Here is a 16,267-nt window from a genome sequence, read left to right as displayed (position 1 = left end):
AATACTTTTTATTCACTGTTCAAATCACTCTGGGATTTATTGGAGCATCACTCTGGACAAACCTACAAAATCTCATGCCCTATTCAAGGTTCTATGTACTTATGGTGGTCAGTTAAACTGTCCATATAAGTTATATTAGGAAATGCACTTGTCAAAATATAAATTTTGTGCCAAATAAACATTTTTTGCTTTAGTCTCACATATAAATGAAAATTTTAAAATATGAATTACCATCTATTTTCTGCACCCTGCAATATTAACATTTCCTTTGTTCTCTCTCATGCAAAAACATTTTTTAATTTGAGCATTTAGTCACCATCATTGTATATTCTAGGCATTCCTAGATTGTACCATCTCAGTCTTTATTGTCTATCTTTCCTTCTGGTTTCATTTGTGCCCCAGCCCTCCTCCCTCTATCATTTGTCGAGTCCATTTTAAATAGATAAATCAAGCACAAAAACAGATTACCTTGAAAGAATGAGCATTGGCAATTTGCCATAAAATAATTGCCATCAGAATCTTGTTTGGAAACAATTACCAGTGCTTTAGGGTGATAACATCTTCACAAGTGGACTGGAAGGGAGCTTAGATTGAGTTTATCCATTCCTGTCTCTCACACAGGAGAAACTAAAACTCAGAGAGGTTAAGAGACCGGCCAACCTCACATAGTCCTTGGAGTTAACTCACATACAAGGCATTCTTTTGTCAGGGCTGAGGCAGGAGGAGTCCTTTGTTCCCTCTCCTTACAGAGAGCTTTACAGGCTACTTTCCTAGGGCTGTCGAGCAGCAGCAATGCTGCCTGTGTCTCAGATGAGTAAATCCTGTCCTTTAACTTGTTTTGTTTTGGCCTGTGATCTCCAGGAGGCCCCAGCTTTCCAGCTGCTTAAGCAAACTGGCCTCTTTGGTCTGGGTGCCGGCGGCTTCCCCCCTCCTGCCCAGCAGGGGGCAACAGCTGACTCCAGCCAGCTTGATCATGTGACCGCCCCAGCACCCGGCTCCGCCCACTGTCCCGGGCCAGGTCGGGTGCTTTGAGGGGCCCCTGCTGTGAGGAGCACTAGGTAGGCACCCCAGCCCCGCCATCCACCGCTGGAACAGCAGGGGGGACACTGGAGAAGCCCAGCCAAGTTCGAGCAGAAGATTCTGTTTCCTTTCGGGGGCTCAGACAGACCCGATGTCGGGCCCTTTTGTGTCAGGCCCTTTTGTGCCGGTCCAGGGCTTTTTAGGCAGTGGGAACAGAAGGTAACTGGCTTCAAGTTGTCTCACGATCCTTACTTGAGCCCCACTCCCCTCCCCGCAGCCACCTCCCCTTCCCGAGGAAGACAGCTCTGCCCTTTCCTTCCTCTGTTCCTTGGCTGTCCTTATTTCTCTGCCACAGACCTTTTCCCTTTTATCTCTGTTACTTAGCAGCAGTGCTGCTTGGGCGTGGAGGGATTAATCAGTGACAGGAAGCTGCCTCTTTGGGAGCAGTGATCTGCTGAGTCTGAGAGCCCCTGCCCGGCCAGCCCCCTGAGTGTGTCTGCTTCTCCTGCTGCTCGCCCAGCTGCTCCTGCCATGGGGAGCCTTGGAGGCCTCCTCTTCCTGCTGGGGGCCCTGGGGGCTCTCGCCCAGCGCTGCGGTGAGTAGCGCCTCTCTACCCTGTCCTTCTTCCCTCCTGGCTCTTTGAATAGAGGACTGCCTTATCCAACCCTTCATTATATATCTAGGGAAACTGAGGCTTAGAGTTGGGGACAAGGGCATTTTCTGCCGCTCTGGGTTCCCACAGCAGTTTGGGCATAGTGGCTCCACGGTGCTCCCCACATTGTAGTGTGATTAATTATACATCCAACTTGCCGCCCTGTAGGATCTCCTCCATCAATTCAGCGTCTCATACATTTATTCCTACAGCACATGGTTATTGAGCCTTCTCTGCGCCTGGCTGTGGGGAAAGAGCAAAGAACAAGACAGGTTCAGCCATGAACTCAGACTTCCTCGAGCTTTGGTCCTAGCAAAGGGGCCAGACCCAAGGGACAAATAGGCACCACATTTGGAGGCTGTGGTGAGGGGCCACAAATGAGGCCAACCACGCTCGAGGGTAGAGAATGGGGGGGAGAAGGGCGGCCACTGAGTCAAGGAGGGAATCAGGGAAGGCTCCCAGAGACTAGGAGATGACATGGGACCCAAGGCCCAAAGGAGAATAAGAAGCCAGCAAAGAAGGAAGTTGGGGACTAGCACCTCAGGCAGAGGGAAGTAAGTAGCCCTGTGGAGAAAGGAATCTGAGTGGGAGAGGGGCAGGGGTGGGTCATTTGGATTATATTCCACCACTACCCCCCTCTGGGGACCTGGCTGTTCTGCGTCCCCAGGTCTGGCCCAAGCAGCCCCTTGGGTCGTGTCTGTGAGTCTGACGGCACAGATTCCACCCACCTCCAGACTCCAGCCCCTGGCCTCCTCCTTTCCTGTCTTATACCTTATGCATGCCACAATAAGCCCTTTACCATCATGGTCTTTGTAATCCTTGGAAAAACCCTGAGTGAAAGGTACTGTCATCTCCAGGGGTCAGATGAAGGGGTCAGGTGAGCCAGTCAAGGTGGCCAAGCTTCACTGAAGGCTTTGCCTGCCTCAGTTCTTGGATGACCAGGCCAGGGCCCTTCCTGGTCAAAAGCAGCCCAGCCTGTGTCCCCCAAGTGCAGTCAGGTTCCTCTGCCCTGAGCCCTTGTTTCTAGTCCAGACTGTCCCCAGTAGACACCTGGGTTCTGCCAGCCAGAGCTCCCCCTCCTGCCTACCTGGCCATCCCTGTCCCCACCCTCACTGGGCATGAACCTCCGGGCAGCCTGACCCCATAAGTATCCCTTCCTCTGGGATCTGGGGAGCCCTGGACTGGGGTTCAGGGTGCAGCCCCACTGCTGCTGGGCCACTTACCCTCTGCTTCATTCCCTCATGGAGCTCAGAATGTTTCCCTGTCTTCCACCTCGAGGTATCACCCCCTTAAAGCTCTGGACTGCTGCAAAATCGAGTGGAATTGTGGTGCTAATGCTAGTGCAAACGGGGCTCCTTGTGTCTCTGATTCTCAGTGCGCATCATTTCCTGGCGGACAAAGCAGGTGGCCCAATGAGGAGGAGGCCCCAGTGGGGAGGCAGCTCTCCCCAGGGCCTCTTTTTATTTCCCTGGCTGAATCTGCCTGCCTCCTTCCTACCAGGAAGGCTGAATTGTGGTTATCAGCCTCTACTTACTGCCAGCTCCTCATCTTATCACTCCTAACCCAGGGCTGACTCACCTGCTGGAGCAGTGGGGGCCCAGGGTGGGAGTGGGGGCTCCCTCCCAGCTTTAAGAAAAGGGAGAGGGAAAGAGATGCTGAGGGTCATATGAGCAGAGAGCTAGAGGCTAAGAGATGTAGAGACTGAGACTGAGATAAGCCTCCGAAAAAGAGAGAGAGGAGAGAGAATAGTACAGAGATGGAGACAGACAAATGGAGAGGTAGCGAGAGAAAAGGAGAGGAAAAGCCACCCCCAGTCTCTCTTACTCAATATTCGGTGAGAAACCAGCCTCGTGCTCTTGCCTGGGCCCACAGTGCAAGGAATTATTTAGGGTTTCCACATCACTGATGGGTCACAGTATGGCCACAGATATCTGTGGCTTTCAGGAAAACAGGCATGAGCTGGTGGCTCCCACATCCAGAGTAGTGGGGCTGGTGAAGCCCGGGTCCTCTTGTGAGGAGGAAGCCCAGGAGGCAGGTGGCCGGTCTGCTCTGCTCAGCACCTTCTGCTTGGTGTCCTGGGAGGGGCGGCCCAGCGTCCTGGGATGGGGCACAGTGGAGGCCATGGTCGGGCAGCTGGGAGATGGAGTGGGGAGGGGTAGAGAGAATGGGGATACAGTCCAAAGTGCCACTAGGGCGACCTCCTCTACCCCCGTGTGCTCAGCTAGAGTCCCTCCCCCACGGGAGGAAGGAGGCAGCAGGCAGTGAGTTGGAGCTGAGAAATATCCCAGAGGCCATCACCTTCCAGGGGATTTGGTATTTGAATTGCACAGCTTCAAGTAAATCCCAAAGCACACAGATAAGTTGCTGCAAACAGTAGTGGCTCTCTTAACAACTCACCTGGCCACCCCAGGTCATCATCGTTTCAACAGAGATGGCAGGAAAAGCATTATTTTGAGATCTGCAGAGAGGAAGGTCACCTGGCATCCCCAGGTGTCTGCAGTGATTTGAAATTTGATACTCAACATGTTCGGGTTTTGGGGTGACATTTTGTAAACAGAGAACACCCATTCAGCGGCGTGCCAGAGAGCAGGCCTTTAGAGTCAGGTCCATCCTCAGCTCTGCAATCTCATGTAATTAACCATGTCTTCTGTTAACCTCTTTTGTGCTAAGGGAAGATGACAGTACCAGCATCCAGGGCTACTACCATGAGGACCAATTGAGACAGGGCACGCTACCTGGGACACAGTATGCACCTTAGCATCCAAGCTTGCTCTCACTCCTGTTGGGGTGGAACTGGTTGTCTGGCAATGGTAACCTCTACCCTCGGCCCCACCACCTCTCTCTGGCCCACTTCACCTACTCTTTTGGGATACGTGCCTTCCCCACTTTCCCCACTGCCTTTTAGAATGGCCGTATTTCCCCATGCAAGCAGAGTGTATGCTCGGTAGGAGTAGGCGTAGGGATGTTTATTCCCTGGGGGAAGCCCTGGTAAGGTAAAAGTAGTTCCTTGCCAGGGCCTGGCCCTGCTGTATCACTTGCTCTGTTCTCTTTCCTAAGAGGTACCTGAGGTGGACAGCAAGTTGGTGGAGAGGCTGGGCCAGCACCTCTTGCCTAGAATGGACCAGCTCTCCCAGGAGCATCTGAACCCCAGCATCTATGTGGGCTTGTGCCTCTCTAGCCTGCAGGCTGGGGCCAAGGAGGTCCTCTACCTGCACAGCCTCAAGGTCTATTTCCAACAGAGCCTCCTGAGGTATTGCTGCACCCTGTCTTCTCCTTTCTTCATGTCTCACTCCACCTACTAAGAGAGAGGAGGCCTGCATCATGTCTTGGCCTTTCACTGCTTTGTTGGGAGACTTGAGGCAATTTTTGTCTCCTCTGGGCCTGACTTCATTGATGTTAAATGAAGGAGTTGTTTGGGCCCTTGTGAAGCTACTGCTTCCTCCTGTGCCTGAGGCAGACATCACTAATCCATGACCACACTTTTTCATACTGAGCCCAGAAGCAACATCTGACCCTTCCTGTGCTCCCTTCCCATGCCTGAGGCAGACAGCACTAATCCATGACCACACTGTTTCATACTGAGTGCAGAAACAAAATCTGATGCTTCCTGTGCTCCCGTTACAGAAAGTCAGTGATGGTGAGCTTGTTCTGGGGTTCAGTGTTGGGAGCTTAAATGAAATATGAAAAATCAGGAGCAACCACAGAGCACCTCTTACTTGGACTCTGCCTCAAGGGGTGGAGGACAGTGCCTGGGGTGGGAGAGGAATGAAAGAGGAGAGCACAATGGTAAAGTGTGACACAAATGGCAGGACGTGCACAGGTCATTTAAAAGTGGGAGTCCTCAGACTTGAGTTTAATCTTTATGAATTGCACCTTGCAATTTACGTAACTAACTACAGCTGCTTTTGATGGTTCTAGCAAAGTTTTCAACTGTTTCTGTTTTTCCCACTCTGGGCTGTTGTTGGGGGCACCCCCAGGCTGGGCGTACTTAAGTGGCATTTTCTCACAGCGCGGTTTACTGGCCTCATCCTAGGTGTGCCTCCAGCAATGGTGAGGACAACAGTGACTGCCAGGACCAGCCAACCATGGGCCAGCTGGCCCTCTACCTGCTTGCTCTCAGGGCCAACTGCGAGTTCATTGGAGGCCACAAGGGGGACAGGCTGGTCTCAAAGCTCAAGGGGTTCCTGGAGACTGAAAAAAGAGCCATTGGTGAGGGGTCTCCATCCTCTGGGGGCGGGAAGCATGTTCTCTGGTGAAGCATCTGCCACACACCCAGCCTTTCCCAAGCTGAGCCCCAGCCTCGGCTGGCCAGCCACCTGGGAGTCACCTCTTCTTGGAGAACCCACAAGCATCTCAAACATACATGGCTGCATCAGAACTTTGGGTTTTCTCCCCAGGCCTCATTCCTCTCTCCAGTTCTGTCCATCTCACTATCCACCTACAACCTCAAGCCTGCCCCAGGAGCTGTCTTTGATCCACCCTCTCCTGCACCCCTCACATGCACTCCGATGGCAGCTCCTGACTACCCAGCCACCAAGATAGGTGCCTCTGTCCACCTTCTGGACAGCTACACAGCCTCCTTACCTGTAGCCTTTCTACCTCCCTTCCTGCCTCCCTGACTTGATCCAGCACCCAACAGACAAAGTGAGCATTTTAACTGTAAATCTTAATCTTGCTAGCTCTGCTTAAACCCTGCAGGGGGTCCTTGCTGCTCAGTCCACAGGCCTCAGACACACCCCATCTGCCCTTTACTCCCTTTCCAGGCTCTGCCCACCCCTTTCCTACCCTGCCCACCCCTTTCCTACAATGGCCTCTCTGCTGGGCTCTTTCCTGCTCCAGGGTCCCCTGCCTGCAGTGGCTTCTGTCCCCTTCTGGCACATCCCTGCTCACCCCCACCCTACCCCCTGCATTACTTTCTTTGGGAATCCTACCCTGACTCCCCAGCTAGTCAAATACCTTTGTTACATGGTCCCATGGACCAAGGTCTGCATTTCGGTTGTAATTGCGCTCTTGTGGGTGTGGGTCGTGTTATCATCAGAGACATTCCTGGCCTAGCATTTGTTCTGTTCTCCCTGTACTCCTCCTAGCACAGTGCCTGGCACTTAGCAGGGCCTCAGTGCATATGTGTTGAGGTAATGAAAGCATGAAGGATCCCACTACCCACAGGTGGGTGCTGAGAAGTGCAGGCAGTGGGGTCCTGCATGCTGGCCAGGCCGGGAGCTGGGAGGGGGCAGCAGGGCAAGCCCCTCGGGCTGGGTGTGACACCCCTCTCCTGCACTTTTCCTGCCTCCCAGGACGCGATCACAAAGGCCACCCCCGCACCAGCTACTACCAGTATGGTCTGGGCATCCTGGCCCTGTGTGTCCATCGGAAGCGGCTCCACAGTAGCGTGGTGGGCAAGCTCCTGTATGCCGTGGAACATGACCTCCCTGTGGGTGAGTGGGCCAGACCTGGTCGGGGCCCAGCTGGCACTCCCTCAGCCCCTGTCCCCAACCCAAGGACCCTACACCCTGGCTCTACGTTCACCAAGCCCCTTAGGAGTGCAATGGCGAGGGCCAGACCTGGATCCTGACCCCAGCTCCCTCACACACTCATTGTAGGAACCTGGGCAAGTCAGGGGGCCCCTCTGTCTCAGCTTCTCCTTCAGTAAAATAACCTCCCAGCAGCATCCCAATAAAGGACTTTGGAAAGGGCTTAGCACAGTGTCTGACATGGAGAAACAACTCCTGGGTACCTGACTATGGTCTCATTGTCACTTGAGCTGGGAAGTCTGAGCCTGGATTTTGGATCTGCTTCCAAACCATGGGACCCTGGGCCTCCATTTCTCTTTCTTATCATTGTAATTCAAGGTATCTGCAAAGCCTGGTGTCTGTGAGTTGAATGTGAACCTGAAATAGGATGGGGTAGGATGGAGAAGGTTGGCAGGACTGCAGGTGTTCAAAAAACAAGGCAGCGGGGCCCCTGCGATCAGGGAGCTTATTTGCCCCAGAGACTTATAGGAAAACCACTGTGGACACCTTAAAATCACCTTCCCGGCTTTAAAAAGCACCTTGTGCCAATTCAGTCAGACTATCTAGGGATGGACCTAGGTATCAGTCATGCTTTTCTTAACTCTCCAAGTGATTGTAATGTTCAGACAGGTTTGAGAACTATTGGTTCAGGACAAAGTCCTCCAGGCTCTCTAACCCTCACATGGTAGGCAGCAGTTAGGTGACCACCCATCCTGAGACCAAGGGGTTTCCCAGACCCAGGACTTTGTGTCCCAGCTGGGACAGTCCTGGGTAAATGGGCTGAGCTGGTCAGCCTACCTGGTGAAAGTTTCTAAAATGCTGATCTGACCACGACACACGCTTCTTTGACCCCTGCTGTGGCTGGCTACCCATTGCCCACAAAGGCCTGGGCCTGAAGGCCTAGCCAGGCCTGGCCCACTTGACCCTTCAGCTGACTACATATCTTGTACCCTGCAGACTCCGTAGCCATGGCAGGCTTGGCCTTCACCTGTCTGGAGCGCTCTAATCTCAACCCTGATCAGAGAAATCCGATTGCCCTGGCCATCAGGACAGTGCAGGACAAAATCCTGAAGGCCCAGACACCCAGGGGCCACTTTGGGAATGTCTACAGCACCCCTCTGGCTCTCCAGGTGGGAATTGTGGTTCACTCTGGGGCTTGGTGGGGGAGGCCTGATGAGGGGCTGGAAGCCCAGCTCCTCCCCGCGGCTGACCCATTCCCCCCTCCCTCTTTTCCCCACTCTGTCCCCAGTTCCTGATGACCTCCTCCGTGCCTGGGGTGGAGCTGGGTGCCGCGTGCCTCAAAGCGAGGGCTGCTCTGCTGGCCAGTCTGCAGAATGGGGACTTCCAGAATGCCCTCATGATTTCCCAACTGCTGCCCGTCTTGAACCATAAGAGCTATGTGGATCTCATCTCCCTAGACTGCCTGGCACCACGAGGTAGCCAAGCCTTTCATGGAAGTAGGGTCTTTACCATCTGCAGAGCACTCACTGAAATCCACAGGTCCCAGGGAAGGGAGGTTGCTCGGCCCTGATTTGCTGAGTCAAAGTAGGTTTGTGACTGTAAGGGGGATACCACTGGCAGCAAAGATGTGGTCACAGTTTCTAGAAGCTCACTGTATGGGGAGTGGGGAGGATGACAAACACAGAGCTCTGGCTGGGCTGAGACCATCAATCTCCAGCCTCTTGTGTGGTCCCCAGCACAGAAGAGTTTGAATGGATAAATGGGTGAGAAATGAATGGGGAGAAACACGTTTCAGTTAACTCTGGTATGGCATGACGAGCCCCAGTTAACGGTATGAACCAGGGCTTCATCCAGGAGGGGCATTTAAGGAGGTGAGTGGGATTTACCAGTGGAGAAGGGAGAAGGAAGGGCAGACAAGAGAGGAACCGCAAGAACAGGTACAAGGTATGGAAGACTGGAATTTGGGGGTTGGTTTTAACATTCTGGGGGAATAAATGGAAATGACAGGTAGGAGAATGTAAAGGACAAGGTCCCTCAGAGGGAACAAGGAAGTGACATGAACAAATGTATATTCTAGAAAGAGCCCTCTGGGGTGCTGTATGGTAGGCAGGTGATGGGGTTGAGCTACTGAAGGCAAAGAAACCAGTGAGGGACCTGGATTTGGGTAGTGGCAGGATGTGGGGGCTGAGGGACAGAGGAGGCTAGGATGGTAGCCAGGTCTCACACTAAGTGGTGGCGTGGAGTTGGGTGGGATGGCAACGGAGAAGAGAAAGGTCCTGACTGGCCAGCATATCTTTGAGGGAAGAGAGGAGGGCTAATCATCCAGGTTCTGCTCCTCACACCAGCTGCCCTTTCCTCTCCCTGGGGCAGCTATGTTGGAACCAGCTGTGGAGACCCCTTCTCAGATCCGAGGCCCAGAGGTCATCAGCGTCACACTGAGGGTCCTCCAGTCGCAATACTCCATCTCTGTCCCTGCCGGGTCCTCCTTGGAGGATGTCCTGAAGAAGGCCCAGGAGCTAGGAAAAGTCACGTGAGACCCCTGCTTTCTACCCTTCACCCTCTCCTGACCAGTCCTCCCCGAAAGGGAGGGACGGGGGATGGAGGAGAGGATCCCCTCAGGGAAGGCACTGGCCTGGACTGTGCAGCCCCATTCTCCACTCCAGACTTACCCACGCTGGAGTGGAAATAGGGAGTGTGGGGGAGCATTATCATTAAGAGAGCAGGCTGAGGAGGCAGAGCACCCACCTTGGAATCCCAGCCCCACTGCTCTCCAACTAGGGACCCAGAACAGGTCATTTAACCGAAACTCAACTTAGTGATGACTCCAGCTGTGCTTGCTTCCCAGGCCAATGGGAAGAGTTCAGGGTTAATGCATATTAGAAGAGGTGACACATCTGTTTGATACGGGCAGGGTCTGGCCCGTAATAAGCTCTCAGTACAGGTTAGTCTTTGTAATAAGAAGAATAAGAATTTTTATCATCAAATACTCTTGGTCCAATCACTGTTATTAATTACCCTGGGCAAGTCCTCTGTAAAATGTGGAGGCTGGACAATGTCCTTGAACTTGCTTCTCATCCCCAATCTGAGAACAAGCAGTTCTGGAGCCCTGCTCTCTGGCGAGCCCTGTCCATACCTAAACAAGATGGGTGCAATTCTTGTTTTACAAATGGGGAATTGGGCCCCTTCTACCAGGTCACTCAGATCCCAGACTTATCCCCTATAATGATGTGCCTCTGTTTCAGAGGGTCCAATTTCTGTCCCCCAAACAGGTTCTCTGGCATCCCAGGATGGTGCACAGCTGGTGCCTTGAGGTCATCTGGGCTAAGGAATCTTAAACTGGAGGATGCAAAGATCCCCTTAAAGGACAAAAGTTTCCCCAGTGTTAAGTTATATCAATTAAGACATGTTCTAATATGTCTACTCAATATAAATTCCTCTCTCTTTCTATCTCTTAGACAATTATAAATCCTGAGCACCTTCGCAAACTGAATCCGAAGAATTCAGATGAAACCAGTGAAATTCAAATAAGGGCTGTCTGCTGAGATGCAGGCAAATGCTGCCAGGCATGGTGGGAAACACTTCCCTCAGTGTGATGCACAGGAAAGCCTGAATTTGTGCAGGCAGCTATGGTTTTGTTTGATCTTCCTGGGACCTGATTACTTCATTCACTGTTAAGCCCACCTCCATTGCAGGCAGCTTACAGTGTGTACAGCAGTGTTGGGTCCCAACACAGTCATAGCAGCCACACACTGGATGCCCTTGGCAGGGCTCTGCCGTAGCAGGCATTGAGATGTCCCAGAACGTGCTGGTGCTCATTTTTGGAAATTATTATAAAAAAAAAAAAAGCAAAGTAGAATTTAATATTTTCTTTCAAAATTCAGAGCCCTCCACACACCCCAATTTGAGAAACAATTCTCTTGCTAGTTGGAGAGGGTTCTTTGTTAGGTTTGGGGGTCAGGTCAGCCATGTTTGAGTCACATGAACGCACAGCAGAGGGGAGGTCAGAGAGCGAAGGAGAGATGGAGACAGAGAGAGAGAATGAATATGAGACAGAACAAATGGATGAAAGGGAATGAAGGAGAATGAATGAGAGAGAACGGGACAGAAGTGCAGCTAAAAGTGGCTCTGAACAGCCACGTGGCCCCACAAAATCAGGAAGCCACTTGGAAAGGGGCTGTTCTATGACTTTCCCTGAACAATATCTTCCAATTACCTAAGTCACCCTGAATAGGTTTCTGTTTCTTAAAACTAAACAAAAATTCCTCCCTGTTTAAGGCTGAAGCCACTGATACAGCTTTTAGAGGGAGAAATGACATGAGCCACAGAGTTAAAGAAAATCCCTGTGGCAGTGGTGTCCAGATGGGTTGGAGAAACACAAAGTCAGCAGTGAATTCAGGGAATGGGTTGTGAATCAGGAGCTTCTTGGTTCCAAGGGTCAGAAATCTAACCCAATGGGAAGCATGGTTGGTTTGTAGAATCAGCAAGAAGATTAAGTAACCCAGCCATGAGAAGAGGGTAATGCCACTGAGCCACCGAAACTTCCAGAACTAGAGACCCAGTGTCACCACCAGTCTCTCCTGTGTCTCTTCGTCTCTGCAGGCTGGCTTCTCTCTCTCTCATTGAACATTTGCATCTTCTTTGTGATGCCAGAAGCCTTCCATTTTCACCTCCTACAATGTTACCTCCCAAAGAGGGGCAGCATAACAGGTGTCCCTTCCTGGAGGCCATGGTCATAGTCAGCCCAGAAAGGATGGAGCCTGAAGCAGGGGTTGGAGAGGAGGGCATGGAGATAAAAGCTGAGGCAAGGTGGCTCCGGAAGGGTGAGGACAGGACTCTCCTGGTGTAGGTGAATTTCATGTCTTCCCTTGGGTTGATGGGAATGACAGTCACCTTTTCTCCCACTTTGTCTTTTCCTTCGGTAGGTATAGAACCCAAGCCTCCTTGTCAGGCCCCTACCTGACTTCTGTGATGGGGAAAGAGGCTGGGGAACGGAAGTTCTGGCAGCATCTCCGAGCCCCTGATACCCCCCTGCTGCAAGGTGAGTCTGGTGGCCAGTCACCCCTGGATGTGTCCCCCACCTCCAAAGTCTCTCGGCAGCGAGGCTTCACCCAGCTCACCCAGCTTTTCTGGAAATCTTCCTGGGGCTCAGCTTCATGAAATCATTAGTGCTCAAGACTAGGATATAATCGTTTCAAACTGAATTCTGAAATTTTTTATGAAAGTTATTGGGGAAAATCTAGGAAATCAGAAAGGCAAAAGAGAAAATCTGAATCACCCATAATTCATTATCCAAAAATAAGAGCTTTTAATTTTTTTGGTGTGTTTTCTTCCAGGTCATTTTGAGAAAATATTTAAGTTTGTTTTCTCATAACAGTGGGCCCATATTCTATATCAGTGCCACATATATAATTGTAAGATTTCTAATAGCCAAAAAAAAAAAAAAACAGATGAAGTTAAAATTCATAATATGTCATATTTAACCCAATATATACAAAATATTATCATTTCAACATGTAATCAATGTAAAATTATGAATGATATATTTTACTTGCTTCTTTTGGAACTAAAATTTTAAGTGCTCCTTAGCTTCTCTTTATACTGTTTTGAACTTAGTGTTTTCAGTCTTAATACATTGGTGGCATCTTTCTATGTTGGCATATGTAGAGTTTTCTCATTCCATGTAATAGCCAAGCATCCATGAGGATGCTTTTGGCTGCAAGTAACAGGAAATGTAATGCAAAGCAGCTTCAATAACAAAAGGATCCATTGGCTAATGTGAGCAGGAGTGGAGAGGTAATGAGGACTTCAGGGTTATGTAACCTGGGCTCTAGCCCTGTGTCCTTGTGATTCCTCTGGCTGTCACCTCTCTTTGTTGGCTTCTTCCTTCAAAGAACTTTCTGTGTCTTTCCAGGGCTCCTCCCTTTTATGACAGAGGAAACTGGTCCTGAATCCCCCAGTACACTTCTCCTGGTGTCTCAAAGGTTGAATTAGGACACATGCCCATTCTGGATCCATCCCTGTTGCTAGGAGATGGCCTACCTTTGCTGGTGGGATGGGATTAGCACATCTGGCTTAGGCTCCTGGGGCTGGGCAGCTGTCTAATGAGGCCTTCCGAGTGGGATGGATGGGCCACAGTTGGACCAACTCCTGTTGGGCTTTTAGTGTCTCCAGCTTTAACCCAAGCTGTGATGAGCATCCTTGTGCATTAGCCCGGTTAAAGGGAAGACTTTTTTTTTTTTTTTTAACGGGAAGACTCTTAAAGGTCATCTGTACCATTCTTGCTACTAAAGATCCTTTTACAACAGGACATTTTATCTATCGCATTGCCATGCGTCAGGTATCATGCTAAGTGCTTTATGGAAAGTGGAACTTTCCAAGGGAACCCCATAGAAAGAATTTTTTTTTCTTCCCTGCTTTGGTCCAGAAAAAAAACAAAGGGGTATCAGATGGAGACCCCAGATGTGACCATTAGACCCCAGACAAAGGCTGTCTGGAGGATGGAGCTTAGGAGGAGAGCCAGAGGGCCCCAACCACAGGGTGGACCTGGAGATTTCTGTCTTCTACTCACTCCTGCACAGCTCAGCAGGAAAAAGCTCACATGCCCCAGCTGCTCCTCAAGGGGGAGAAGGGAAAGCCCGGACACACAGGCCTAGTTTGTTCTTCCCAAATTAACCAATCACATACGTCACTCTCCACCTTTCTTGGTGTAGAAAGTGGTTGGGGTTTATAGTAACTGGGTTCCTTCCATTCAAAAGAAACATCCTTGACACATGGGCTCTCTTGGAGGATACTTCCAACTGCATTGCAGGTTCCTTTTTTTTTTTTGGCATGGGCAGGCACCAGGAATTGAACCCGGATCTCTGGCACGGCAGGCGAGAACTCTGCCTGCTGAGCCACCATGGCCTGCCTTGCACTGCGGTTCTTGATATCATCATCATCATCATCATCATCCTCATTTCACAGATGAGGAAACTGGGACTCACAAGGGTTGAATAATTTGCCCAAAGTCACATGGCTAATGAGTGACAGGGCTGGGGCTTGAACCCAGGAGTACACTAGAGCCACGTGGGCGAGGGCTGGCTCCCGGGAGATGCCACCCATAATCGGGGTTCTCCCCGGGGACTACACTGAGCAAGTCCCTCTTCCTGTCGCCCTCTCAGATCCTAAGATAGTGACTCTGCCCATCAGGTGCTGTCAGGGTCCCTGGTCCTTCTTTTTCTGTATTGGTGGTCCAGCATGCCATTCAGTGCTCCCACCCTCTGGGGGCTTCCCTACTCTAAAATGAGCCCCAGGGACTCAGCGACCCTCGAGGATACAGCTGAGTTCAGATTCTCCACCCTGGCTCCGGACAGCTCCCAGCTGCCCACCACCCAGCCCTGAGCAGACCTTACAGACCCTGGTCTCAAGGTGGGAGTCTCCAGAAGATGATGCTGAGCTGGGATATTCTGTCCTGGTAACCCCCTCATTCCAGACTCAATCTGTTCCTGCAGGCATTGCTGACTACAGACCCAAAGATGGAGAAACCATTGAGCTGAGGCTGGTTAGCTGGTAGCCCTCTGGGCTCACTCACTCCAGCAGCCCTGCACATCCCTGGGCCTCTGCCCTTCCTCCAGATGTCCCTGTCACAGACACTTGCCTGACCCTGCTGCCACTTCCTATGCACTGGAGCCATCACCACTAGCCACTGCCTCTGCAGGGGTCCTCAATCGCAGCCCTGCATTCCCTGGAGCAGGGAATCAAGCACCTTCCCTAAGCGGTCTGTTAGCCTGAGTGTGACCCAGCTCAGGCCCAGCAGACATCCCAGGAAGGTCGCCCCGCCGTCTGATGGGCTGAAGAAACGCAAACTCCTTTGGCAGAAGGAAAAGTCGGCTGGCCACTTTTGTTGTGAATACTGCCCTCTCTGGAACCGTGATCCTGCAAGGAGGCCTCGTGGCTCGACCCCAGCTCTCCACGCTGCTGTCAGGAGGATGGCCCATCTCCTTTGGCAGAGTGACTGGAGAGGGCTCTGCAGGGCTGCTCAGTGCCCACCTCTAAAGTAATTAAAGTGTTGATTGTATACATGCTGCAGCATCCTGGTTTGAAAGCACAGGGTAGAAGAGGGGTGGGGAGGGGGAAGTGGAGATCCCAGGTGGAGGACTGGAGGGTGAGTGAGCATTCTTCTAGGCACCAGAGGCAGTGACAATGGCAGTGGCAGTGGTGACATTGACAGCTGTTGACTGAATGTGTTCCTGGGGCAGGCACTGGGCTGGGCATTTTCTGGTACAACTCTGTGTGAAGTCATTTAAATTTTCATCTTTGCTGTCTGGATAAGGAAACCATTGATCAAAGAGGAAAGGTGACCCACCCAAGGGCACAGACTAGGCAGTGAGAGGTTGTGTTGGGCAGGAAGTTTGAGCACTGGTTTGGGAGTCAGACCAACCTTGTGCTCCTCCATTCAAACACTCAATATTGGGGGCTGAGACGATGGTCAAGATATGTGGCAGAGCCCACATTCAAATGGAGGTCAAGGACCCTGGAGCCTCTCTCTCCCTGCTTTTCCCCAAGGCGCAGTCAGGTTCCTCCCTGGCCTCGAAACCACAGACTGAACGTGTGCGCCTTCCAAGAGCATCAGTTTCAGATATTTAGGATCCAGGGAGATGAGGGAAACAGGCGTTTGAAAACTTTCTTTTACATTGAAATAAGCATGGACATATCAGGCATCCAAATGCAAAACTGGCTTTTGTTTTTAAGGTAAAGTGTCTGCACCCAGAATCCTGGAGTGCTTGTTCACTTGCCTTCTTTGATCATGGCCAGCAGCACTTGGAGACCTGCCCTATGGCTCTCCCTGCCATAACCCTGTCACCGAGGGTGCAGACTAAAGCAGACTGTCTCAGATCACAGAGCCTGCAGGTGGCAGAGCTGAGATTCTCAGCAGTTACATCAAGAGGAGAGGCCCATGCTGCAGCCTGCTGGGTGTACCCCTCCCCTGCATCCCTCAATAGCAGCCTTAAGAGGCACCAAGCAGATTTAACGGATCTTGGGGGCCTGGAGGCGGACCCCATGGAATATGACAGAACCCCTGCTGTCCTCCATGAAACTGGGCACCTTGGCACCCCTCCCATTCAGAGTCCTGCATCCAATTACA

The 16,267-nt window shown here is 51.5% G+C and overlaps 1 protein-coding gene across 6 annotated transcripts; it reads left to right on the top strand.

The window, feature by feature from the left end:
• Positions 1-991: 991 nt before the first annotated feature.
• TCN2 (transcobalamin 2) lies at positions 992-15,204 on the top strand. Of its 6 annotated transcripts, none has more exons than XM_077160552.1 (10): positions 992-1,239; positions 1,408-1,615; positions 4,730-4,922; positions 5,706-5,881; positions 6,967-7,107; positions 8,140-8,312; positions 8,432-8,618; positions 9,514-9,673; positions 12,066-12,181; positions 14,634-15,204. In XM_077160552.1, exons 2-10 carry the CDS (start codon positions 1,552-1,554, stop codon positions 14,693-14,695), a joined length of 1,272 nt encoding a protein of 423 aa, XP_077016667.1. In that variant the 5' UTR covers positions 992-1,239; positions 1,408-1,551; the 3' UTR covers positions 14,696-15,204. The 6 variants fall into 6 exon arrangements, with proteins under 6 accessions (XP_077016667.1, XP_077016668.1, XP_077016671.1 ...); XM_077160553.1 differs by having other exon boundaries at positions 1,405-1,615; XM_077160554.1 differs by having other exon boundaries at positions 1,000-1,058.
• Positions 15,205-16,267: the final 1,063 nt, after the last annotated feature.

This window comes from Tamandua tetradactyla, chromosome 5 (assembly GCF_023851605.1).
Source record: "Tamandua tetradactyla isolate mTamTet1 chromosome 5, mTamTet1.pri, whole genome shotgun sequence".
In the NCBI taxonomy this organism is placed as follows: domain Eukaryota; kingdom Metazoa; phylum Chordata; class Mammalia; order Pilosa; family Myrmecophagidae; genus Tamandua; species Tamandua tetradactyla.
This window is presented reverse-complemented; position numbering and strand designations above follow the sequence as displayed.

Coding starts and splice junctions, on each gene's coding strand:
- TCN2 (XM_077160552.1), top strand. CDS start 1,552: ATGGGGAGCCTTGGAGGCCTCCTCTTCCTGCTGGGGGCCCTGGGGGCT. Junction 1,616..4,729: donor GGCTCTCGCCCAGCGCTGCG/GTGAGTAGCGCC, acceptor CTCTTTCCTAAG/AGGTACCTGAGGTGGACAGC. Junction 8,619..9,513: donor AGACTGCCTGGCACCACGAG/GTAGCCAAGCCT, acceptor TCCCTGGGGCAG/CTATGTTGGAACCAGCTGTG.